Source organism: Drosophila santomea, chromosome 3L (assembly GCF_016746245.2).
Source record: "Drosophila santomea strain STO CAGO 1482 chromosome 3L, Prin_Dsan_1.1, whole genome shotgun sequence".
NCBI lineage: Eukaryota > Metazoa > Arthropoda > Insecta > Diptera > Drosophilidae > Drosophila > Drosophila santomea.
Window position 1 is genome coordinate 16,724,416 of NC_053018.2, and position 26,578 is coordinate 16,750,993.

The 26,578-nt window shown below is 41.8% G+C and overlaps 2 protein-coding genes across 2 annotated transcripts; both read right to left on the reverse strand.

Annotated features, from left to right (window-relative positions):
• On the reverse strand, positions 1–25,061 carry LOC120449037 (solute carrier organic anion transporter family member 74D). Its single transcript, XM_039631321.2, has 9 exons — positions 24,289–25,061; positions 23,862–24,129; positions 10,310–10,343; positions 2,059–3,741; positions 1,633–1,996; positions 1,078–1,262; positions 876–1,019; positions 637–813; positions 1–529 (listed from the first exon to the last, which is right to left on the reverse strand). The coding sequence occupies exons 4-9, from the start codon at positions 3,464–3,466 to the stop codon at positions 348–350; spliced, it is 2,460 nt and encodes an 819-aa protein (XP_039487255.2). The 5' UTR covers positions 3,467–3,741; positions 10,310–10,343; positions 23,862–24,129; positions 24,289–25,061; the 3' UTR covers positions 1–347.
• Positions 17,098–17,554, reverse strand: LOC120449038. Its single transcript, XM_039631322.2, has one exon. It carries the CDS (start codon positions 17,513–17,515, stop codon positions 17,165–17,167), a length of 351 nt encoding a protein of 116 aa, XP_039487256.2. The 5' UTR covers positions 17,516–17,554; the 3' UTR covers positions 17,098–17,164.
• Positions 25,062–26,578: the final 1,517 nt, after the last annotated feature.

Below are 26,578 nucleotides of genomic sequence, written 5' to 3' on the forward strand. Positions count from 1 at the left end.
TATTATTTGTTTGTCGATTAACTACGCTCATGCATGATAATGCGTTTGATAATGTCTAGAATTTCATTTCATTGTTTCGCGTTGAGATTTACAAGGATTTAAATCGTAATCCATGGGTTTCATGTAGAATATGGTGCTGGGATTTGGAGCGGGATCGGGAGCTGGACGAGCGCGTTCTAATGTGGATTTTAATGAGGTCTCCCGACGCTCGAAGATGCCTCTTAACTAAATACATAACTCTTGCACTAGGCTAACAAACTAGACAAATGATAACTAATTAACAATTAAGGTAAACGTTTATTGGAAATCCTGCAGCAAGTGCAAGGCTCGTCTCCGACCCGCTCCCCCTAGACCGTCGTGTCCGGCGCCGGAGAGATGGGCTGCTTGGACTCGGACACCTCCAAGGTCCTGCCGTTGGACGCGGGCCCGCCCTCCTGCGGATCCTCCGGCGCGATGTCGATGCGGTGCGCCTTGCGCCACACCACCAGGTCCATCAGGAATGCCAGGAACATAATGCCAGCCGTGATTCCTGGCAAGAAAAGTAGGTTATTAGAAAGGATGTTAGAAAATGAACGGAGGATCTATATATATTTAAGATTAGATCAGTTTAAGATTCTGCCATCGCTGCCAACTCACCTAGGAAATATTGCCGGAAAGTGTCCGCATCGTAGAGCGAACAGGCACCGTGCTTGCCGCACACCGACTTCCAGATGAGGCAGGCGGAGTCCACCACTGCACCGTAGATGATGGGACAGGGAACGTTGCCGAACAGGCCGATGGCCGACTGTATCACACCCATGGCCATGGCCTTATCTGTGGGGATTTAGGTTTGGTTATCGTTGGTGTAACATATGTTTTCTAGCTCTAGGGATTACCTTTGGGATGTGTACAGCGCATGACGAGCAGCATGCTGCCCACCTCGGAGGTGGAATGCATAAATACGCAAATGGCAAAGATCAGTATAAAGTAGATGAAGTTCTTGCAGTTATTATCACAGTAACCGTTGACCGCCTCCGGAGCTGAAAGGTGCATAGGGATTGAGATACTGGGATTTCCTGCTAAATTGGCGGGTCTCACCATCTGGAATGCAAGCGCAATCGGAGTAGAGGGTGCGATTGTCGCTGGGACGCAGCGAGGAGCTGCTGCATCCGGCGTGGCAGGCCGAGATGTACATCTTGCCATCGGCACAGATGGGCGCGAAGTTCTCCTTATCACAGGTACAGTTGAGAGCGGCACTGCACGTGGGCTCGATCAAAGCGGGACTGCAATAAATTATCCACAAATTAATTGCTAGATGCAATAGCCAGCTTATGTTAACACTTTTAAGGATCCTCTTGTCGCGCAAAAACGTTGCATACTTATGAGGGCATAGGCCATCATATTGACAATGTACGTTACAAGTTTAAAAGACGTTACAAGTTTGAAAAACTGAAGTATAGATGATCGGTGTTCATTGTATCAAAACCCATATTTTAAACAATTTGTGTAACATATGTTCATATACAAGATCAGGTTGTTTAGTTCTAGTTACTAATTATCTTTTTGCCTAATAAAACTTTCCCTGATTGATCAACATTTAACCATTTCATAATTAACTAGTATTTAATCACAGAACCTAATTTGAAGACCCACCTGTTGCCATCGCTTGGCTTGTAGCCGGCAAAGTCGTTCATGCTGCAGCCGATGAACATCAGGATGATCATGCCCGCCGAGTAGACGAGGGCTGTGAAGGCGATCCAGGCGGCCACGCCCCTGGCAGTGGGCTTCCGCTTGAGGATGAAGAGCCCGGAAATGACGATTCCGATGCCCATGACCAGGATGCCACAGAAGGCGGCGATCATGTTGGCATCATAGGTGGCCAGCCGGAACTGGGTCTCCAGATACTTGGGCAGGAACGTATAGAGACCGGCGATGGGCAGCAGGTGGAACACACACGAGGCGGTGCGGAACATCAGGATGTCGTTGCTCAGCTGGCGACGCACTGTCTTGGGAAAATCTGTATTGGAAAAACATATATGTTTCAGTTGCACGCTCAATAAAATTGATTGAGTTTCCCACCTTTCAGCTTGGGCTTCTCCTCCGGCTCAGCTGGAGCTGCTGGAGTGGCCGTCTGGCCAGGCGGCTTCTGCTTGCCGCGCAACTGCTTGGGGAACGAGAACATGGCAATGGAGGCCAGCAGCATGAGGCTGCCAATGGCCACCGGTCCCAGCCACCAGGCGCCGATCCAGCGCGGATCGGTGGCGTCGAAGCCGGGATTCGAGAAGTTCACATACCAGCGCGTGCAGAAGCTGCCGAAAATGAAACCGGACGCCGGTCCCAGGATCCTCATGCCAATGGTGACGGCCATGTACATGGGCGACTGCTTGCTGCCCACGTTGTCATCGATGTAGGGTATGCCCAGCGTGGCCACGGCGGTCTGGCCAATGCCCGAGCTCAGCAGGCTGCCAAAGAAGATGCAGAGCACGATGACGGTGATCTTGGAGTGGGATGCCTGCTCCAGCTGGCGCTCCTCGTTGCACTCGCTGCCCGAAAGCGTTTGGTTGCCCCCCAGAATGCACAGATTGGGATTAAGCTGCTCCCTGCTGGCATTCAGCCAGTGTGAGGGGAAGGAATCATTGGCGGGAGCGAGCTGCGTCTGCTGCAGGATCACACTGGAGTGCATCAGCTGCTCGCCGAAGATGAAATGGGGCAGGGCGCAGGAGAAGGCGGCGATTGAGAACAGGACCATGCCGCAGGCAATCCATCTGGGACGGTGTCCTCTGCCGGCGAAGTAGGTCAACAACATGGCCGTGCATATCTGACCCATCTCACTGGCGCTCAGCAGTATTCCCGTGGTCTTCGACTTGATCTGGAATAGCTTCTCGATGGTGGTGATCACTGAGACGAAGTAGGTCATGTACATGCCCTGCAGGATGTAGGCCAGCAGGAAGACCACCATGAAGACGTGCGTGGAGGCGAATCTCCTGGCCCACCTGGGCCGGCAGCCGAAGAGGCCGCAACTGGAGCTGGATTCCGCGGAGGAGCCGCCATTGAGGTCCGAATCGAAATCGGATTCCTCGGACTCACTGGAGCGAGGTGGCAACTTGTATCCTCCGGTCAACGGAGCCTGTTCGTGGGCATACTTCTCGCTGAGACTGTGCCCATTGCCGGTGCCATTATTGTTACTGCTCAGAATGTTGCCCAGGCCGTTCTTCAGATGGCCCAGATCCTCCGGTGCCTTCCACTCGTTGTTATTGCTCGGGGTGCTCTCGTAAAGCACTGTGCTTGGAGGCGGAGTGGTCACCTCGCCGTTGGTGGTGCCATTGTTGTGCTGCGGCAGCAGTGGTGTAAAGGCCTGACTGGAATCCCTGCGTCCGCCATTCTGATGATAGCCATTCCCATTCAGCTGGCCATGTCCATTGCTGGGCTTTCCGCCCAGGGATTGCACCTGGGCTGCCGCCTCCACATCGCCATTGCTCTTCGTCATTTTGGCTTCTGGCGGAACTCTAAAAAACTAGGTGATTTGATCGATCTTCTAGGGGTTTCTTGCTCTTAGCTGTGTAATCTCAACGGATCGGTTTAGTGAATCTCCTCTATGTGGTCTTGCTTATTGCCTGTTCCATTTTCCTTTTCGGAAATGGGGTTGAGAGTGGCATTGAGTTTAGTTTTGATTTGCTTGTTGGCCCAGAAGACGAGGTAGATTGGTTGATCTGGTCTTCAAAACAGTTCTGTATTCTTTGTGTTAATATGGCAGTGTTGTGTCTGAAATTACATAAAATTATAAATTAAGATTAGTAACAGAAAAATAAAATTGTTTCAGTGGTAAGACTACAAAAATATTTAAATGATTATTTGCAGTTCTTATAAATGTTTTGCATATTGATTGTCGCTTTATTTATGTGTGTATTTATAAGCTTCATGTGCAAATACAAACCTTTACTCATATGTTTTATGTCTTACTCATATACCTATATTAATATCACTCAGCTGAATTTTTAAGTGAGTACTTATCCGAGAAGTAAATGCTTTTGCAACAGCCATTGATATTTTTGGCATATCAAAGTACGCACTTGCAAAATGTACCTATATATTCCGACTTATCAGAAACATACTTAAATAATATAATCCTTAAATCATAATTACATCATAACTATGTTAAATTTAAATATTTGGGAAAACTTTTCATCTAAAACTTACTATTGACACCTTTTTTCACTTATGATTTCCCTTCTTTTGCTAAATCACTCTTCACCATCCGATTATAATGGAACTCAGGCGCTGAAACCCCAACGAAGACTGAAGAGAATCGGGAAACAACTTTGCAAACACACACACACACACCTTATCAGCGCCGCACACACACACATGCACTTGCAACGCAGTCGTGAGAACAGCATGCGGCAAAATTCTAGCAAAGCTGCAAGTATTTTAGATTGCACCATATTTCGGCACATTGATAAGGGCAGCGAAAAAGTTCAAGGTTAGGCTGATATGGAACTTTAATCGCACGAGGAGCGTACTTGGCTGATTTACGTCCATCTAAACCTAATATAAAAACTTTTCAATTTCCCAACTGATGATTTGGCTATTTTTAAAGCGAACTAAATGTAGATATGTCATGCTACACTTGCATGCAAAACAAATGTATATATGCCAAGCAAATATTAAAACAGTTTGTCCAAATTCTGCTCTACTCATATCTCACTTTCGGTTTGTATATTTTTTTTGCAAAAAATTTCAATGTCAAATACTCGCAAAATTTGCTCTAAGCATTTGTTGTTTTCGTTCAGACTCAACCAATTGCGTTGGCGTTGGCTTATAAAAAACATGACTGAATTTAATTTCACTTTCAGTGCAATCATTATGGACTGGCTGCAGTCGCAAATCTTATCAATGTGCCCGACCTCGCTGATAAGGAAAGTGAAATTCTTGCTCGTCGCTGAAGAGAAATGGGATTTCCAGCCCTCACTCCCAAATGCACAAAAATATATAGTGTATGTTTTTAATAAATGTTCCTCGCTACTGAAATATTATCAATTAAGTTTACAGATATTAATTAGAATTTATTTCAAAACACGGAAAATGTTTACTTGGTCTTAGTTACCTAAAAAGTTATGAGGAATACTTAGATAGTATCTGACAGATACCTGGATAAAATAAGTTGTTGCATACTTTTTGACGTAGTTCTAGGGGATTTTAAATGGACACAGAGTTCTGTTTCGCAATTGGGAACATATTAGCTTCCGACTTGAAATGAGTTATTTAAAGGTAATCAATCCAGAAGCAGTATGGAATTTTTCTTTGTGTAATTAACTATTTGTGTGTGCAGTGGAAAGGGGGGAGGAAATGGGGAGGCGCTTGATGTTTTCTTTCTACTCCCCTCAAGCGTCATAGACTGGCCTTGAAATTGTTGTTGTGCCTTTCTTTCTTTTTCCTTCGATTTTATTTATTGCGCATTTTGCGCTTTTGATTTCTGTTTGAAATACTTCGCTGTGGTTCCATCGGAATGCGTGTGAATCAAGCGAATATTTATTTATGCATAATTTGAGATGAATGGAAGTAGCACGTGCTCAATTAGCATTTTTAATTTACTTTTTATGTTTAGAAATGTGATGCTTCGAATGAGGTTACGGCGTATAAACAAAAGTCCAAAGAGATTACGAAACAACTTCGATAGAAACAATAGATCCGCAAAATGGAGTTTTAAAATATAAAAACTTCAGAAAAATATATAAATAATCATATTTTGTGTATATATTAATGTGGATTTTCTTTCCGCTTCCATTAAGAGGTTGTCAACTAATAAAGGCGTGTTTCAAGCAGTGATTGCTGACATTTCAACTCGAAATGAGTTGCCAACGTTGTATAGAAAATATAACAGCTCAAGATAAGTCATTCGCTGTATCTTTATTTCCCGTCTTATCTCTTTCACACTTTCCCGCTGGAGAATCTAACTGGTGACGTAGATGGGCCAACAAAGCCAGTACTTTAGTACTTCACTTCTATCGCTGCCATCGCTGCGTAATCCACCCCGCTCCTTATTTTCCACTGCCCCCTTCCCCTTTCCCCCTGGCCAGGCGGCAGAGAAATAGAGTTTAAGCTTTGGAGCTACTCCGATGCACTTGCTGAGCCCTGGCCCGAACCTGAACTCCTGCGGTTACCTGTTTGCCGTTTGGCTTGGGTTTCGGTCTGGGTTCCAGCATGGGTTTTGGCCTGGGTTTTGGCCTGGGTTTTGGGTTCGAGCTGCGGGCAGGGCTCATTGAACCCGGCTGGCAGCAACTGACCAGGTTGCGAACTATCGCCAGATGTTTATGTAAGAACCCGACCTGGCATCTATTGCCTTTAATTTGGCCTGATGGATGGTTAATTGTTCAATTTGCTGCAAGTGTCCGACTGACAGTCAGATATTACCGATTTATCAGTGTCAATCATAATAAATGCAATTAAGCCACCAGTTTACGAAACTATCTCTCAGGATAGGCCCATTCGAGCGGGTCATTCTGGTTGGGAGCAGATCGATATGTAGATTGTGGCCGTGGTTTCCATTTCAATTGGGCCCGCAGCCCATCATCGCAGATACAAAGTGGGAAAATCAACGCTTGATTTTACACCGAGGCACAAAATGCTAATTGTGTTTATTTCTATACCAGTACCACTACTTTTTGTAATGTTAATAAACAGGTCAGAAACTAATTGATGAACTCCAGTCATTGTACACAATTTGGGTCATTGTAACCAATATCATTGTTAATTCAATAATTAGCTGAACTTAACTTGCATTCTTGCGAACTAAACTAATGCTGTCTAGTGTAATAAGAATGGTTGAGTTTGCGGGGACAGCGGGGAGGTGCACCTTTTCTCTGCTCATAACGTGTGGATTTTCAGGTTTTCCTGGCCACTTGCAACACGTCTTCCCACTTCCGTCTTTGGTCTTCGGTTTTCCCACTACGTAACTGAGTTATGTATGCACGTGTGCGTGTGTGTGTGTATTTGTGAGTATTGGTGGGCATTTGAATTGCGCAAGCGCAAGTATTGCAAATTGCATACCAAGCAGCTCAGTGGCTGCTGCGCCGCTGCCGCTGCTGCTGCATGCCAACATGCAACAAAACCAGACACGCGGGCAACGTGCTGACTGGCAGCAGCAGCAACTGCAACAGCAACATGGCAACAAACAAGTGGCAGATGCACAGCCAAAGCCAGCGAAGAAAGCCCCAACAATGGCTAGAAGCGGCATTGAAAGTAAATTGCAGACTGCAACAGCAATAGCAACAGATGCCAGTTGCAAGTCCAAGTTGAAGTCGAGCCAGCGTGCAGTTGGGGCTTGCCTGCTGGAAAAGCGCTCGGAAAAGTGGTTTTTCCACATTTCACTTTTAGCATAGAAACGATTTAGAACCTGTGGTGTGCTGCTATCGCAGGCATCTTCTATGTTGCAACATGTCGCGCAGCAGAATGGGGAGTGGAGAATGTAGAATGGCTCATTAATATCGAGAATTCGTTGTTTGTTTACGTTTCTACAAAGTTCGAGACTCAACACATTTGTTTGTTTATGCCCATTTCGCCCCAGACATCGAGTCATTTTCCGGGCTTAATTCTCTAGGGTCTCCAATTCGCTGACCAATCAGATAGAGGCGTTTATTGTCTTTTGGCTTTGACCTTCACATTGAGAACTGAAATTTGAACCAGAAGCTCGAATTGTGTAAACAAACTGTTGGACAGACAAAAACAATAACAAAATGTTCACAGTTTGGCTGTGACAAACGATTATAGTATAAGTACGTATGTCCACGTATTCACAAAGCTTTATAGTCATTATAATTTTTGTTTTTGAGCCCAATTCGCGGGCGAAATTATTCCATTAATTTTTGGCTTGACAAAAGGCATGAGTGAATTTTGTTTTTATTTATGACTTTGTTTAATCCTATTATGAAAAGTTAATTTAATTTTTAATCGCCGCATAGCAAATAAAAAAGCCATAAAACTTTTCAAGCGGCAAATCTCGGCTTATAAAAATTGGATTTCAATGCGATCGAGGTATCATAAAATCCCACATACACTCATATACTTTTTAGGCATTTCAAACTGGAACAACCATGTAAAGTGTCTGAGTTTGGTGCATATAAGTGCGATATGAGGTACATGATTCAGGGCAACTCAGAGGGTGTGGTTTTCTTGCCAAAAACAATGACGGAAAACATTTATAACACTTTAAGCAACCGAGAAAAGGTGATTGAAGGTAGGTGTATTTAATGTATTTAATGAATTAATAATAAAAGTGGGATTTTAATACGTCAAAGCTAAGTTGAAGTTTCGAACGAATACTTTTTTGGCAATGGTCATGATTGAATTGAGTGTGCATACATCACTTCTTATTTGGACAGCAGTTACTTTTCTTTATGCGCGCTTTTGTTTGGCGGAAAACCAAACTTCCTTTTTGACGGCGCTTGTTAAAAATCTGAGAAAGGTAAAAACCCGAAAGCCAGTCAGAGAACGAAGAAAAAAAAAAAAAAACAAAAAAAATGAAGAAAAATTAACAACCTCAAAATGGCAGCCAAGTGTGCATAAATTTTTGAAATGCCCGCAAAAGTCCACGCCGAAACCAATTCAAAATAAACACAAAAAATCGGCAAAAATCCGCAAAAAAAAGAACCTAATGAAATGCAATCAAAAAGGTATTCGCAGAGGCCTGCGACTGCATTAAGTCCAGCCGGGACTTGGACTGGACGTGGAGTGTTACCTGGTAGCCGCTCGGCTCCAATCCTCCACGAAATTCACCCGAATATCTCGCGTGAAGATCAGTACATGGCGCTGACGTGACGTTCTCGGCGCAAAAACCGAACAAATACATTTATTTTACTTCTGGATACGCTGCCTATATAGGTACGCATATTCGCATATATGTATATAGGTGGGTACTGAATAAATGCGAGTGGATTGGATTGCTTTTTGCTTTTTACATTTGTCATTTTGCGCGGACAGTGGAACTTTTTGCATTGAGTTCTAACTATATTAAGTGATATAACAGCAGATATTAGATCAAGAAATTGTGTTTTCAAACCCCTTTTATATCTAAACATTAGTGTATCTTATGGATGTTATAAAATAGTTATTACTTTTTTGATTTACTTGGCCTTTAACCCACTGTGCCTCTGTTGGCCGCAGAAAAGAAAGCTTGTTTAAAAGCGCAAAAAATCTTAATTTAAAACCGAACAGAATGGAACAGAACCCTTCGTCTGATTGATTGACCCGCTGATTTAAGCCGTTTTCGGTGGCCAGGATGCGACTGCTGGACCATGGTGAACTGGCGGATGAGGTGTTAACTTGCCTTAAACGCTCCTCTGTCCGATTAGTACCGTTATGTGGCTAATTGAACTTTTATAAATTGTTAACTGTCATTGGGCGATGCTGCTCCCTTCGAGACCGGCTAATTTGGCATCATTTATTGTAGGTTCTGCATGGATATTTCCAATTAGCGACCAATTATGCGGTAAGGCTTCGTCATGCGCACAAAGTTTAGTTTTTTTTTCCAGGCCTCAAGTGTGGCTCGAGAATCAGATGAGGATAGTCGAGTTCCACTATCTGATACCTTCTCAGTAGAAGTGGGTTTTGGCGGGTCTCGGATGAGATTACGTTTAACATTCAAAGTGTGTCAGTGGGCTGGGCGAGATGGCAAAAATTTTGCAAATCGATAGAATTGAAGACTATACAAAATGAAAAATATCAAACATTTTCAAAGTGTGGCGTGGGCGGTGGGGCAAGTGGCGTGGCAGCATGATTCGACAACTTGCGCTGGTCTATGTCCTGAGTCTGTATCTTAATCTTTCTAGCTTTTGTATTTGAGATCGACGTCATACGGACAGACAGACGACAAGACGACAGACGGACAGACGACAAACGGACATGCAATGATCGCTATTGATCCTGATCAAATATATTATTTATATGTCGCTTTTTTTTATTTTCAACGATCTATATTTTACTTACGAGTAATAAATATGCCAATAGATATAGAACAACCATTCCATAGATGGAACCCATTCATGAGTATTTGTTTATGAAAGTACTTAGCAGGTTCTTCTTGCCTCTCTGAGTTCGCCAAATAAAAAAAGATTTCAATTGTTTAACGAACAAAAAATCCCTGCATAATTTCTACCGAGTGCGTGTTTGTAATTTTTTATTTATTCAACTTTTTGGCGTTTGTAAAACTCCACTTGTCTTTTTTTTGTGATTTCTTTCTGAACTCTTTTGGCGCCTGACTTTTTATGGCGTTCCATTTTAAATTAGTTGTTTACTTTTAAAGAACGTTGAAATGGGTTTTTTGTTGTCAACTTACATTTTTGTTAGGCGTGAGTTTCTTTAGTTGGTAACTGAAAGTATAAAGCAGAAAAGGGAAAATTAAATATACCATTGAAGTTGACGACACATATTTATTTTACTATTGCAAATATGTTTTTATTTTGGTCCATTGGAGAAAAACATCGTATTGAAAGTAAAACAAGTTCAAATGTTTAAATTGAATATGGAGCATAGCAAACTAAAGAGTATTCCTTTAGTTTTAGGATCGTAAATTGTTATATGAATTTTATACAAATTAATGCCATGTTTGCCTTTTTTCTGTGTACAATTACTTTTGGCAATCTTCTTGTTGAACAATGTAGCTGCCAAGCAACTGAGCATTTAATGCCCATAAAATTGGTGTCATAAAATTGTACCCATATACAATCAGCCGTAATTAAAAGTACGTATATAAATGGGCATGGCGTTTAGTTGGGTCATAATAATTACAGCCAGACCGATTAACAACAATTTCAAGCGCAATGCAGTGCGTGGGAAAAAAGTGCAGCGGACATTATTGTTTATTAACGAAAGCGAAACGGCGAGCGACAGGAAAAGCTATTAAATGGGGGCAAAGTGTACAATAAATGTAAAATGCAAATCTTGTCTGCGGCAAAAATAGTTGCTGACGCCTCGGCAACAACAACAACCACAACAACAGCGGCAGCAGAAAATTGTATAAAAATAAAAGATAAATGAGCACAACGGCCTATGTGTATGAGTGTGAGTGTGTGTATGTGCGTGTGTGTGAGTGGTGCAGCGGGCAAGCAAAATTGCATTGAGATAGGTCAGTCACACACTCATACACACGCAAGCGGCCAAGTGCAGCGCACTCTCTTCTGCAATCTATTGCAATCAATGTAAGTAAGTAAGTGTAAGTGTGTTTGTGCTTGTGTTTGTGTTTGATAACTGCTCTAATTACGCCACCTAGGGGTGGTATTTCTTGGCACAATAGTAGTGCCCAGTAAGAACTCAAATTGCAGGCCATAAAAAGAAAACAAGTTTCTTGCATCCATCCATGTAAAACTTACACAACCGCAGTGCCGCTCTCTCGATTCACTTTTCTTTGTGCAATTTCAATAATTTGGCGAGAGCCAGAGAGCGCTGTGCCTAAAGCTCTTCGCAGAAGAGAGCAAGTGCATCTCGGAGCAAAAGAGCGCTGGCAGTCTCTTCGGCTACTTGCACTTTCTGCTGCACTTTTTCAAAGGAAATAGTAGTAGATGAAAAGACATCATAAATGGTTCCGATTTGGCCAAGTTACTTATTCTCAGAAATTGAAAGCTTCGCATGAGTAGCGACTAACTGGCTGTCTTAAAATAAAGTCAAATATATTAGACACAAATAATAACAGAGTGTCAAATAAGCACTAAATTAAATGTACCTTCTATAATACGCCTTCTAGTTGAACAACATGTGGCAAAGAGTTTAACGAAATAAAATGACTGAGAGGTAACTTACTATTAAGCTTCTGTAGTTCGAAGTCTGTGCGCACACCGAGCAATCTCTCTCTCATACATTGCTCTTAGTTACATCCCCCGTTTTCCTCATTTTCCGGACCTAGGACAACAAGAATGCGTGTGTCTGAGGCAGGGAGACTCAGTGGGAAACCAATAGACCACCCCCTGAAAAAGCTGTATTTTTTTGGCAAATCGAAGAAAAGCTCTTTGGGAAAAAGGGGGCAGGACATGGCACCCCAGGAGTACAGACAACGCACAACTTATTGCGTAGCAGACGAAAAAATGGGCTTTCCTTCGTCTAGACAGGCAATTAAAGGATTGGAAAAAAAAACTCAGATAAACAGATGGAAAACAGCAACTCTTAGCAATAAGAGCGGCCTTCGGTTTCAGAATGACATAATTATTAGTGAATGCAAATGGGAAAACAATTGCGTTTCAGAAGCACTCGGGCGTCGTAGGCGAAACGAAAACGAATTCAAATTCGAAATGAAAACGAAATTATTGCAAAATCTAGGCACGCACACAGACATTCGACTAACGGTGGCTCTCTCGCTCTTCCTCTCTGCTTTTCCCACTGCATGTGTGTATGTGTGTGTGTGTGTGCTGGCGGAAAGTGCATTGACTTATCTGTTTGCTGGTGTGTGTGTGTTTACTTGTCAGTGTGTGTGTGGGGGAATGGCATGTGGCCAAGATTGCAATGGCCAATTCCAATTTGTAATTTGTCTGATGCAGTTCGGTACTCCCCTTTTTTTTATGGCCACGAGGAAAATATCATAAATTGCGGTATTTAGCAAGCTGTTGGGGTGTTTATTTGTTGACCTAGGTGGATTTAATATCCTGCCAAAGTTGGGCGTGTGCTAAAAGTGAGTCAGCGCTCTATTTCTAGAATGCTGAGGAATGCACTAAAAATGTTGAAAGCATACTACTACAAAATCAAGTGAAATTCCTGTCCAAGAAATTTAAATAGTCTGGTTAACAATGTAGTACATTAGGGGCCAATATTATTTCTTCACTTTCATCTAGCGTACGCTCTTCACAACTATTAGTTATTGCAAAGGGAATAAAAAGTGCAAGTTTTACCACCTCACAACGCCCTGTCACACACGGCGTATGGTACATTAGTACATTAGTGTAATCACGTCGCGCATACGCCCAGTTGTACAGCGCATACAATCGTCATGTGTACAGAAGTGCATACAATCAAAAGCAGTGCACTTTACTGCCCTTTCCAACATGGTCGCATCCGTTTCATTGTATCAAATGTGCGAAATCCGCAAAGTGACAAGAATAAGAAAGTGGATGGGTGCAAAACTAGTTTAGTAGGAATCCGAGCGATCATTTGCATTGTGCTGGCAAAGTTACGTGGCGCTTAATTGAATAAGTGCGCTAGCCAGCTTGGTCAGCTTTTGCAGCTTGGATTCGAGACGAATGTGTGCTAAATTGATTGAGCTGCAACTGGAGTGCCATAAATTAACGGACAAACATGGAATGAGTCTGCAGCGGGTTGCATATCGTATAATTTCCACAAAAAAATCACAAAAACCCAGGCCAAAACGGAGACAGAAAGCGAAAACTGGGTCAACCTGATGCAGAGCGGCCTACGCAGCTCCATTCAGCAACATTCACATTCACAGCCACATCCACGGCCACATCCACATCTAGTTCGTTGTCTATCCGGCCGCAGACGTTACAAATATGTAACTCAAAAAAGATATGCAGCTGCAGATGCATGCCAAAAAATTGTAAAAAAATGCACAAATAAAATAAATAAAGGCAGAGGCAAATGGTAAAAAGTGTAACCCACGTTTCGCTTCATTTGCTCGCACTGGAAAAGTAAAAACGGCAGCTACACGACGCCAATTTGATGTCTGCTGGATTTCACCCACGCAGTTGCCAATAAAAAAGCAGCAGCACCATTAACGGCAGGAAAAACCAACATCAAGCTACCACACTTCCAACTTCTATTTGGTGTAAAATCAAAAATCATTTGATATGATAAGCATTTGCAAAACAACGCAGCTCTATTTACAATTCACACTTGTAAGAATACCTAAACTCTATTATCTACTTAATCTATTTAAAAGCAAAATTAAATTACAAACACCCATCCACCATACCCCGTGTCCACTGTACCGCTGAGGGAGATGGAGAGATTTGCGCTGCCCACAAAATCGTGATTCCGCCAGTTGCCGCCGTCACTGCCACCGCCGCCTGCCACAACGTTCACTTTCAAAATCAGTGAAATGTGACCAAAAAAAAGTGAATTGATGTTGCATTGTGTTCAGCTGTCTGTTTGTTAGCTATTCGCATTATTCACTTGGCTTACAAATAGAGGTTAATTTATTGTGACTTGATTGAGTCGAGCATGCGCCTAAAATATGCCAGAGAAACTGCATCTGCAACTGCAACTGCAACTGCAACTGCGGAAGGTGAGGAGTCAGTCAATTAAACCATTATTGTTGGGATTTCTTGAGTATGCTATATAAAAATAAAAATATAGCATGCCCATGTTTCGCATGCAATATTTTTATATTTTTTAGAAATTTTTTATTACCTAATTAGTTATGTTAGTTATCTTTAGCTTCTTATTACTGAAAGATGTAGGTCCTAAGATTGTATAGCAAACTAATTGAGATTATATTTAAATATAAATATTATATATAATATTTCTTAGCTTGAAACGATTTTCACTGTCGGAAATTGATGTTGTGAAAATCCTTAGAAATCAACATTGATGTGAACTTCCAAGAAACAAGCAACTACGAATGTATCTGCATTCTTGTTCGCTGATTTGTAATATCTGTAGTTCGCCTGCTGTCTGCATGCGTGCTTAATGTCAAGTTGTCGTGGTCCTACCACAATGCGAATTGTTTGTCTCAATGTCAAGTTTTCCATGCTATTGGAATCAATTACACTGCTCCAGAACTCCACTCACACATGGGAACGAGTTTAAGATGGAAATGCAGATGCAGATACAGATACAGATACAGTGCGGATACATTTACTGATGCATATGCATGCTTCGGATGCAGATAAACATCCCAGCGAAGAAACCAGATGAAAACCGCGCGCTGCATCCGCCAACGACCTTCGGCGCCGATCTGACATTGAACACTGGCTATAAATGGAGGCATACTCATGTAAGTTGTACACTGCACAATGTACACTGTACATTGTACATACCTTCTCGCCTTTTGTGGCTGTACATGCTGTTGACATAATTTAACCAGAGCATACACCGAGAAAAAAAAATAGGCCAATTGGATATGTCACAGATTACTATTTCTCACAAAGTTCACTTTTAGTTGTAGTTCAATATTCTTAGATATATATTTTCTACTTTTTAGCTAAGAGAGGTAATTGTATCAATATAGAGAAAGATTTTGTTTCGCTATCTTCTATACCAATTATCAGCACGACAGTTCAACAGTTACTTAAAAAAAAATTTATAAAGGAAGGTTTATTTTGAATTTCTTTAAGAACTTTAACTTATTTCGCAATGCTTTGGTTTCTTTTGGGTGCATTTTTATCAATTTCTTGCGGTGCATGCAAAGTGCGTGCTTTGCTTAGCGCTTTTCGCATTTAGCCAATTAACTGAGTGGTGCCGAATTCAGTTGGCGATGCAGATGGAAATGGAGATGGAGATGTCGGTGACGCGCGCACATTCCAATCCGCAGCGATACGATCCAATCCAATCCGATCCGATTCGATCCAATCCGCTGCGCGTTTTCAGTTGGCACTTCATGTTGCAACAACGGCAGTTGCCGCTGCTGCACTGCTGCACTTGACTTACTTGCCTGGCGGTGTTGCATCTGGTAACTGACATCGCCATCGCCATTGCCATCTGCGCAATGCATTTCACTTTCATTATGATGCAGTCAGTTTTTGCCACTAAAAATGGCAACGGGGCAATGCCAATGTGTGGTTTTTCCAAGCCAAAATGAAAACCAGTCGAGAGTCGAGAGGCTGTGTCTCTTCATCGCCATCCCGCTCGCACTGATTGGCAGCAGCAGCGGCAACAGCAGCGGCGACAGCAACTGCAACTGCAACTGCAACAGCTGACAGCTGCACTCACCTGGAAACTCACCTGGACTCAACTCACCTGGCCTACCTGTGTAGGCGTCGCTTTTCGTCGGTTTTCGTCTTTTGTTTCTGCCTCGCATGGGTTTCGTTGCTTGTTTTTACTTTCTTCTAATAGATCGTTAGCTGTGCCATGAACTTGCAATTGATTGCTTATTGTTAAATGAAAATGGAAAGTCATTTTCCAGGCATTGCTTTTCCTTTTTCGTGGCTTTTCATTAACGACGCCTTTGTTGCCACAGCAAAGGCAGCCAAGACAGCAGAGGCTTTCCCGAAAATTGTGCAAGGGGGTCAAGCATTTAACGTATTCTTGACTTGACTTGCGTTGCGTTGCGTTGTGTGTTTTTATTGATTTGCCAGCTGAGCAAACGGAAAGCGAAAGTAATTACCCTTAGTCATGCCCATACCCACACACACACAGATAGCCATATAAGTGTACAAATATGTGTACACACCCAAATACCGGGCAGATATACATATATACATAGATATAGTACGGGTTCTCGGTTCTCACACAAGAGTTCCCCAAGAAATCGAGCGATAAATGCAGCAACCCCAATTGCATTCACAGACCCTCCACTCTGTGTCTGTGTGTGTGTGTGTGTGTAGAGGTGTGTAGGTGTGCGAGTGAGCTTGTTGCAGTGTGCGTAATTCGCCGCCCCTTCCTGCCCCGCCCCCTCTGCCACAGGGGCGCACACGCAACAGAATCAATTTTTATTGGTTACACAACGACGACGCCAGCAGCGAAGGAAAAGTCCATTGACCCCGACGACGACTCATGACTTTCAGTACTTCTTGGCACACTCTTCATAAGGAGCATGCCGCGCCCATCCATTCATCTTGTAACAGATAGGGAAATTTATAGCCATACATGAAATAAATTCTTTTGAAGATCAAAAATAAATGTTTTCTGGGTCAATGGAAAGTAGAGATCGAAAGCCATGGATCTATTTCCAAACTTAATTGATTGGGAAAGGATATTCAAGCTTCCGACTCATTGAGTAATCTTTTTTCTTTCATATCTACAAATGTTGGGTGCCCTTTTAATTATGAAGAGTATGTTTCACTGCAGTCTGATGGATGATGGCTTGCCCCCGAATGTTTTTCTTCAGTTGAGTTACTTTGAGTAAATAGCCGATGCATCGGCTACTGTTTGTTTTGGTCAGGCGCAAAGATCTTTGGGCTTCGCCGGCTACGGTGGAATCCGTGGAGGAGGATCCGTCACTAATGGGAAAACAACAAAAGCACGCTTGGGTAAACACATTTATTTATTCACGTGACTCAAGCTGTAACCAATTTAATACTGCTGCTCCCGCTCAGAAACGCCAGGTGCCCCGAATGCCGCCACCGTAGTCGTTGCGATTGAAGTCGAAATTGCGGCTGGCCTGGGCGTAGGCGTCGATGCTGCCACGCCCATCGCCACTGCTGTACAGATTGTGGTTGTACTGCACACTGGCCTCCCGACCCACTTGGTTGTCCTTGCTGGCGGTCACAACTACGGATCCTCCCTCGGGCGATCGAGCCCGGCGAACCAAGGGCAGCACTTCGAGCAGCTCCTCCGGATTCGCCAGGAATGCCTCGGGATGTGGTTGACGATAGGAGGCGCCCAGGGTCACTGAGCAGCAGGCTACGAGGAGCAATAGTGATCCGCACTTATGGGAGAACATCTTTGCTGTTTACTTGTTGAAATCGAACTGATGAGCAGCCTAGAAGTGCTCTGCGGTTTTATAGTAACAAAATGCGTTTCACAGGGATTCACCTCAGCGGGGACTTCTACTTGGCAGCCCATTGTTTCTTATCAACTCGAAACGGGGCTTTTATTTAAAGGTTCATCCCAGTCGGGGATCCTTATCAGCGACTGATGGCAAAAAGAGAGGAGGGTACATGCAGTCCAAGATGACACAGAGGTGAATGAATGTTTGGGTAAGTAGTTGATAAATAACATATTAAGCAAAGTTTATACCCTTAAAAACAGACATACCTATGAATCAATTCTAACTGAATAAACTATAAAATTCTGTATTAAAGCAAACAAATATTAGTATTCTGCTAATGTACATATCAGATTTATCAGATATAACCTTAAACTTAAGATGAAACGCTGCTCACAAACTAAACTATCAATTATATTCTATTAAAATTTCATCTGGTAATCTATAGATATCTAATATATCTAAACAAATATAAATATAAATACATCTAATTATATGTTAATTCCCAGCTGATTAGGACTGATTTCGACGGGTTTCTAATCAGGCCGAAAGAGGGGCGCGTTCGGCCATAACTTTTCTTTTCTAAACGCATTTCAATCGGCCTACGCAACAGACTTTTTGAGATAAGGCCGCACGCACCGGCGTGCCCGAAAGCTCCCAATAAAAAACACAAGAAAAAAAGCAGACAAATCATAAAAGAGAATTTAGTTCAAATGGGTTCATTGACACAGAAACGAAGAAATCAAAATGTAGTTTTCCCGTGCGTGCGATCCACGCACGATTCACTATGGACTCAATAGATCGTACGCTTTTTGTATTAGTTATCAGCGCGGCGTCACCGATTAGTACCCCAAAACCCGAGTACTGACATCGGGGGTATATACATATATACATGATTATATGTACATATAAACCTCTAATCACAGCCGAAACCCTTGCAAACCTCGCCGTGAACTTGAATTCGAATGATTGTGAAAGTATTATATACGAGTACTACGAAATTCAACCGAGTGCTGCGGCACTCTCTCAATTCTTTTCGGCGACGAGAACTGATTTCTAATCACATTTTCGAGTGCGGTAATTAGATGTGCGTACCGCTTGCCCGCGCTCCCGATGCGAAAGTCTTTCTTTTGGGCCGTAGATCACTTGCGGGTGAAAGTTTTTGCATGGGTACGTACTACGTAGCGCTACTGCGGCTCCGTGTTTCTTTCATTTGCCCCACTGGACTGCGGCCTTATCTATTGAATATCAAGTTGTGCATTTACATCTTTTGTCACCTGTGGCTATTTATCTCACAGCTCACAAAACTCACTCCGTCGCCCACGGGGCGTATACACAATGCGGAGTAGAAACTGAAATGGGCAAATGGGCAAATGGACAAAGAAATGGGCAAAGAAGCACGAAGGAAAAGATACAAAACTTCACAGACACGTGTCGATATTTGATCCAAGAAGTTGCCGAGTCATAATTGTAAAATTTTATAGATCTCCCTGAGAATTCGGGGAGCTAGAGCTGCTTGAGCTCTCAGCTAGAAAAACAATTAAGCCCAAATATATCAAAATTCATTGAATGAAAGTCTATACGGAATATATCGCTGTGTCTGCCCCTTGAACAGCCATTTGTCTAGGCACAAAAAACTGAAAAAAAAAAAACTGAAAAAACAGACGGCAAAAAATGCGTGGCGTACGCACGCTTTCAAAATAAATTATATATGCGGCGATGATACGATTTTATATAGACAAATGCGCTTACATATATAAAAGTAAATATATATTGTATATCCGCCGGTTTTCGTACTATATGTGACTGTGTTTCGCTTGTTGTTTTTAAAGAGATTTATTTGCCAAAAAATATGACGACGAGCAGCGCCGTAAAATACTGTGTGCTGAAATCGCAAATGGGCAACTTTTTGCGGCTGCCCCTTTTTGTGTGGTTTTGCTCTTCGACTTTGTCAACAAAGGAAGGAGGAAAATGCAGATTACAATGAATAAGAGCAACGACAAGGGCGGAAACATCACTTGGCTATGGCGAACTCCAAAGTCCCTCTTTTGGTTGAATTTAAGAAATTTCTCAGGAAAGCCATCGAGCCAATTCCACAGGGAATTCAACAAAAATATCAAATGATTCAATACGTCTAAAGTACGTGGGCTAGTCAATAATACATTAAAACATCAAAGCTTTATGATTTTATAAATACTTCGTAAATAAAATAAAAGGTTGGTTAAAAATAGTTTGCTTATCTGCAACACAAATAAGTGTCTTATTTATCGAGTTGAGTAAGTATAACGAAGTTTTAAAACGTGATTAATTCCTTATAGTTTAAGACCCACCAAATGCAAAAATATTACGAAATTTTTAGACTTGTGAAGTGATACTTAGCATTTGTTATACTTTTAATTCGCCTCTAAAACATTTAGTTTGATTACCCATTACCATCAGTTACCTAAATGCATTATCATAAAAATCTATAAGTGATTAAACTGCTAAGCATCGAAAACGAAACCATTAATTTCCATTTAATGAAATCTAAAATCGAAAGACCCCGCCAAGAGGAGGGACTTCGGATACTTTGGATGCTTCGGAGAATGGCGAATCGAGAGTGAAGTGAAGTGAGGAGATGTGGTGCTTTTATTATTATGGTTGCTGTGCTGTGTTGTGTTGTGTTGTGCGTTGCGTTTAAGTCAAGTTCAAGGACTGTCAATTAAATTGAAATCACTTGCTAAAGACGCGTCGCAACAAGCTTCCAGATGGGCAGAGTTTCGGGCTGGAGGAGGAGCACGGGCTCCAACTGGGGAGCCGCTTCTTGTGTATCTATGTGGATCTCTCACTTTCTGCTTGACTTTGCACGCAGCCCGCTTACATTGTTGCTGTTTCTGTAGTTGTTGTTGATGTTGTAGTTGTTGCGGATGCTGCGTAGTTACAGTGCGGTAATTGCCGCTGATGATCGTGATTCGTCTGCCTCTTGGCCGCTTCCGTGGGCTGCTATCTTCTAGGCTGCTCTTGAATGGCTCTTTTGTATGTCATCCCGGCTTCGAGGCTTCGAGCAAGTCAAGTGCGACTTCTGGTTCCTTAATCGCTCGCAAACGGTTGCCATCCAGCAACCAGCAACCATCAAGCAGCATCCAGTCCCCGATATACAAATACATCTCGAGTGGGGCTGCTTTTGTCTGTCCAAAGAGAGGGCGTGTCGCTGGAGAATGTGGGAATTCATCTCATATATTCGTGATTGGCATGGGGAATTGGGCTGTTCGAGTGGTCTGGGGAGTGTCAGGCACATGATTTCAAAGACAAGTTCGGCATTTGAAAACATACATATGTCTGCGTGCTCTAGATGAAGTGTTTTATTTGTTAGAATGTATCTTGTAGTCATACGATGAGTACTTTCCCTTATTTTCGTTCTTGGACTGAGCAAATTCGAAAGAATAACTTGTATTGCAGCCAAACCTCTTGGAACTCTGGCTTAATCCGTTCGAGATATGTATTCATAGAGTAAGGCCAACATCTGGTTGATAGTGGCGACCAAAGTCGGACGACTAAGGCGGTAAACACGACCCCAGCTCAGTTCAGCTCGGCATAGCCCAGCCCAACGACAATGCACGGCCAGGGGCAATTCCTAACTGTGTTTTTAGGCCAACTTTCAGTTTCTCGAAATGCGAATCGAGGTTTTCATATCAAATGTGGCCACAGCCAGCGGCCTGAGACGCTCAAAATAAATGCATAATTAATGACGATTTGGCTGTACGTATTTGTTTCTCCAGTTGATTAGCATAATGCCAAATACATACAACACCGTATCAAATTATCAGCTCGAACTTGTGAGTAAGCTGACTTATTTGTGTACAACTTTACACGTGCTCTAGCGAACGAATAAAGGAATATCGAATCGAGCCAGTACAAATCGATACGCAGTGACTAAACTTCTTGAAAATTTCCTTTCCTTTGTGTCAACGATGAGTAAATGTGTTGATTCCCTCTCTCTCTGGGCCAAGAAATGTGATTTTAAACCTCAGGCAGATAAAACAAATGTCAATCCATCAGATACGAAAATTGTTCCGAGGAAACGGAAGTTCTAAAGGGAAATATATAGTAATATATGAGCGTACGATCTATGTGAGACTGTCTGCCAATATTTGTACAATAAAACCATTTTCGCTTCGTTTCGTTAATCAATACAGAAAACTTATTTTGTTATTGTCTTTTTTCCGCCTTTGTTGATTTTTGTTATATTTTTTTTAGAATATTTTGTATGCCAGGAATTTAAATTAGTAGAAAATCTGGTTTGTGATTTCGGGTCTGTTCTCTCAAGTTCCCCAACTTTTTTCCATCTCCATCTGTAGCTCGTCTTCTCACTTCTACTCGGTTCTTGTTTTTGTCTGCCGGTTCTCAGCCGATTTCTTCATTTTCTGCGACGTTATTACAGGTGAATTTTGTAGTTCTTTCCCAGTTTTTTTTTTTTTTTTTTGTATCTTGCCGTATTTTTCTGAACTTAGGACGCATGGCGAAAAGAGAGCGGAATCAAAAAACAAATTAAAAGAGTTTGGCTGAAATCGAAATGCTTTAGGCCATTGATCATTTATTGGTCGGCGGAGGCGATGAAGTTAAAAGGAAATTATGGAAAAATATGGGAACGGCGAGGTAGACAAATTTAGCTCGGAAACTTTGACTATGGGAAACACCTTTTGAGGTTTAAATACCATTTAATTGAACATTTATGTTGATCCCATGTTTACCTAATCATTAACTTTAAGTTCACCTGTTGCACTACTCATTTAATGCTTATTAATGTATTTTAATATAAAAACTTTTTAATTAAGCGTAAAACATAGTGAACTAATCAAAAAAGTCTATTATAAAATGGATAAATTTATTTCTTTCAAATCGTATCACTCATTTGAATTTCTCTAAGAGCATGAGCAAAAAAATGTAACAATGAATTTTTATTTATATTGCGATAAAAACATTAATTTGTAAAACAATAAAGTGATTTCTCTGTCACTTTCAGGTGCGTTTCCTGCTACTTGTTAACGCCATTTTAAGTGTTTAATTTTGAAACCCGAAATTAAAATGCTCTGTAAATGTGTACGCATTCAATGAGATCAACCAAATATATATAAATGGATAATAAAAATCGGTGATAATGAACCCGATGTGGGTCAGACGGAAAAGAGTGTTTCTTACTGGTTTCTGGCCAGAACAAACACTCGTATGATTGAGGTACAAAAGTGAAACTCTGACACTCTGAAATTCTGTTGTCGGTAATTCTGAGTCGATAGTTGCGGTATAAACATTTACATTTGATTAAACAGCGTTTATTGACTGTTTTCGTTTTTGCTTTTGTTCGGCCTTAATGCATTTCGCCGATATTCGGCTTTCGTTTTGCGAGGACACAAAAAGAATGCAGGGAAAAAGCCCAACCGAACCGAACCGACCCGAACCCAACCCAAATCGCTGGTATCTGTATCTGCATCTGTGCATCTTTATCTGTGCGTATTTATTTTGGTTTTACGGCATGTATGTAATTACCCGGGCACCGAGAAGGCAGAAAGGGCAGAGAAGTGGAGTGTGTTTCGTATTCTTTGGCTGGTTTCTTCATCTCTGTGCGTCTTATCATTATTTCCGAGTGTGTATTGTGCGCTTTCTGATTGCTCTGCCCCCTTTTAACCTTCGCATTAAAGAAATTTCTTAGCCCATTACGATTTCACTCAATACGGCGTATGATTTTTGTAGGACGTCCAACAAAAAATTACATGTTTCACTTTCTCTGGCGCCTGAATAGTCGTCCCCCCTTTGGAAAAAAATAACAAGAACCGCGTTGAAGAACAGAAAGACAAATGCTTAGACATCGTCTGCACCTCTCTATTTTATTTCGAAATATCTTTTCGGGGCTTCTGTTTTTGTTTTTCCCCACATCAATCAGAGAATGCTTCGTTCTTTCCATTTCTCTTGTGGCAGCATTGAAAAGGGAAATTTCTTTAGCCCAATTAAATGAAACGAAACCAAATCAGGTTATTCCATGAATTTAAAGCTAATTTCTGGTTCTGCATGTTTGTTTGCCACTGATCGTTCTCTTTGAAATTTTATTTCGCCACAAAATTTAATTGCAATTTACTCGGATTGTTTTGGGAAAAACACATTTTCAAATAAACAATTTCTACACAAACTCATCTTTATGCAAGCTATAATATTTGAGGTTCTAGGTAAAATTCACTTAAGCATCCCATCAACTCCCAAATTTTTAAGTTTTCAGTACAAATTGTAATTTCATAAGCAAATAAAATTTATTTATTAAAGCTGTACTTACGCTTATCGCGTCTGTTTCGCTTTCTGGTTTTGTTGAATTTTTTCATTCAGAATTTGCTACGCAATTTACGCGTTTAATTTGTTGCTGCCTCTGTTCGCCGCACTGTTTTTTCTGTTATTTCACACACAATTTTTTTTATTTAATTGCACACATAATGAACAAAATTAAATGCTATATTTGTACGTTTGTGCGTTGAAGACACGCACACAGCCAATTGAAAATTGTATTTGCGGCTGGGTTTCAATAAAACAAATTTTTCCAGCACTCACTGAAAAGGGATTTGGCACTTTAATTTTTAACCAAAATGGTCTTAAAATCTTATTGTTTTATAAATTTCAAAAAATTGTATTATATGGTATTCTATATGGGATTTTACATGTTATACGGATAATGATCGGATAAATATGTCAACGCGTTATAAACATACATATTCTGTATTGTTTGCGGAATAATTTGTCTTGAGCGTTTTGAAATTAGTAAATAAACAAAGCACGAAAATATGTGGTTTCAACTGGGTTCTTGGACACAGGTATATTTCAGGGAATATTGAAGGTATTGGGAGCCGAAAACGAAACCGATTCGGAGCGGAGCGGAACCGAAAAGTCGAGCGACGCGTGCACTTACAGCGACGTCTGAGCAGCAAAAACTCGAGAATAAGCAAAGTGCGGCTCAATTTATACGAGGAGTCGAAAAACGCAGACCAGAAGATACATTTACAGATGCAGAAACAGATACGCGTGCTCTTAGTGTTGGTGTATCTCAACGATACTTCTAACCGCCACTCTCTTACGCTCTCTTCGCTTTCGCTGTGGGGGTGGTCTTTCTCCGCTGTTACTGTTATCGCCGCTGTTTCTGTTTCTGTTTCGGTTTCTGTTTCTGTTTCTCCGCGCTCTGTGTGTTTTGGTTATAAAAGCGTAGTAGATTTTTGGCATTTATCTGTTTTTGTTTTATTTGCATACGTTCAATATGCACGACCCACATTGTTGTTGTGGTTGTTGTTGTTGCTTCCGATCGCGGCGTATAGAAATAATACGTATTCACATGTGTATATGTGTATATATGCACAGAATGTACATATTATCTCTCTCGCCCCCCACTCGCACTCGCACTCGCAGTCGCACTCACACACACACACTCTCACGCACCGCACACATACAGTTGCACCGCCTGAGTTCCGCTGCCCGTCGGCACAGTCCGCACACGGTAACAATTCGAATACGAATACGCAAAACGGCCAGGCGAACTGAAAACAGCCAAAACTTTTCGCCAGCGCCGCCGTCGCCGTCGGCAGCGCAGCTGTTTGGAGCTGTTGGGGCTCTGGCTCTGGCTCTGTTAGGCCCCCACGCTGTTAGGGCTCTGTTAGCTAGAGTGCGCTCTCTGTTTGTTATCAGTGGCGCGCGCTCTTTTATCAGACTGAAAGGGGATTCGGGCTGATCCAACTGCATCTAACTTGCAGGACACTGTAATATAATATCTTTGATATAATATATCTTTAGTAGGGAGCAGCTCAAAAGGTTTTGATAGATACACCAATGTAGGTTGTTTTTGACATGGACTCATCGAAAGTCAGGTTAATTTGCTGGAAATTTGGCATCTACAACAAGTGGTACTTTATATTTGTTTAGCAATGATATTTCCTCAACAATGAAACTATCTTATGACAAGTTGTGCTGTTTTTAATAACAGAAATGATTGTTTTTTCTGTTACTAATCACATGTAGTACACATTTTTCAGAGCCTCCAAGTTGCATATACACCAGTATACAATAAAAGACATTTCCTGCGAAAGACACAATAAAGATTTTTAGAGTGTGGGGGTGGTGTTATAAAAAAAATTGAAGAAAAGTGAGATATATTTTCAGACTGCGATACGATTGATTGATTTCTCATTTGAAAATTCTTGCGTTCTTCGGAGCAAATTTGGTGGTTAAATGTTTGTTAAACTTCAAGTTTTCAGTTACTTAATCCAAATTATTAAATAGGAATAATTTTTGCTCTTTGTGCTTATAAGTTTCTATAAGTCGCTTTGTGTGATTACCAAGCGATTTTCGCGATTAAGGGTTATCTCTTAGGTTATGCATCTGCGGCCCGTTGGTGCAGCTCAGCTTGCAAAGTAGTCTACAGTTTGGAGGCTAATGGAATTCAGTTTGCGAAATTCCTCGAGTAACTTTCTGGTCGCCTATTAATATTCATATGTGCAAAGTACGTATCAATTGCATATTCGGCGCAAGGTCGTCTGCCAAGCGAACAGATAGATAGATACATAGATAGATAGGCAAGCTGTCAGATACTCGGACTCATGCGAAGTCTGTGCGCAACAATCAAGCAAATTGAGTGCAACGCAGACGCTGGCGCAGCCGTATCTATTGGATACTCTTTTGGCAAACTCCCATCGATATCGGCTCGATTCGCAGCTAGACGGCTAATTACGTGACATGTTAGACGCGAAAACAAGTTAAACACGCTCGTTCGATTTGTGTAATTAATTGCAGGCTGAGACTGAGACTGCGACGAGCGAGAGCTCAAAAACAAATTCACCTCGAAATGTGCATTGAACTTTTGCGGTTGCTTTTCTCGCCGCCGGATGAATGTTGTTTTCCCTTTTTCGTGGCTCGCTTTTTTTCTGTTTTGTTTGTAACCAATTCTAGTTGCACTCCGCCGCTGTGATAACCCGCAGATGAACCCATGGGCGTTGGACCTTCCACTTTGGCGGGGGG

What these genes read in the sequence shown, in the direction of transcription:
- LOC120449037 (XM_039631321.2), bottom strand. Translation starts at nt 3,466, where the DNA reads ATGACGAAGAGCAATGGCGATGTGGAGGCGGCAGCCCAGGTGCAATCC. An exon ending in AAGCCAAGCGATGGCAACAG is followed by an intron (nt 1,263 to 1,632) that starts GTGGGTCTTCAA and finishes AATTTATTGCAG; the next exon opens with TCCCGCTTTGATCGAGCCCA. An exon ending in GCGCTGTACACATCCCAAAG is followed by an intron (nt 814 to 875) that starts GTAATCCCTAGA and finishes AAATCCCCACAG; the next exon opens with ATAAGGCCATGGCCATGGGT.
- LOC120449038 (XM_039631322.2), bottom strand. Translation starts at nt 17,515, where the DNA reads ATGTTCTCCCATAAGTGCGGATCACTATTGCTCCTCGTAGCCTGCTGC.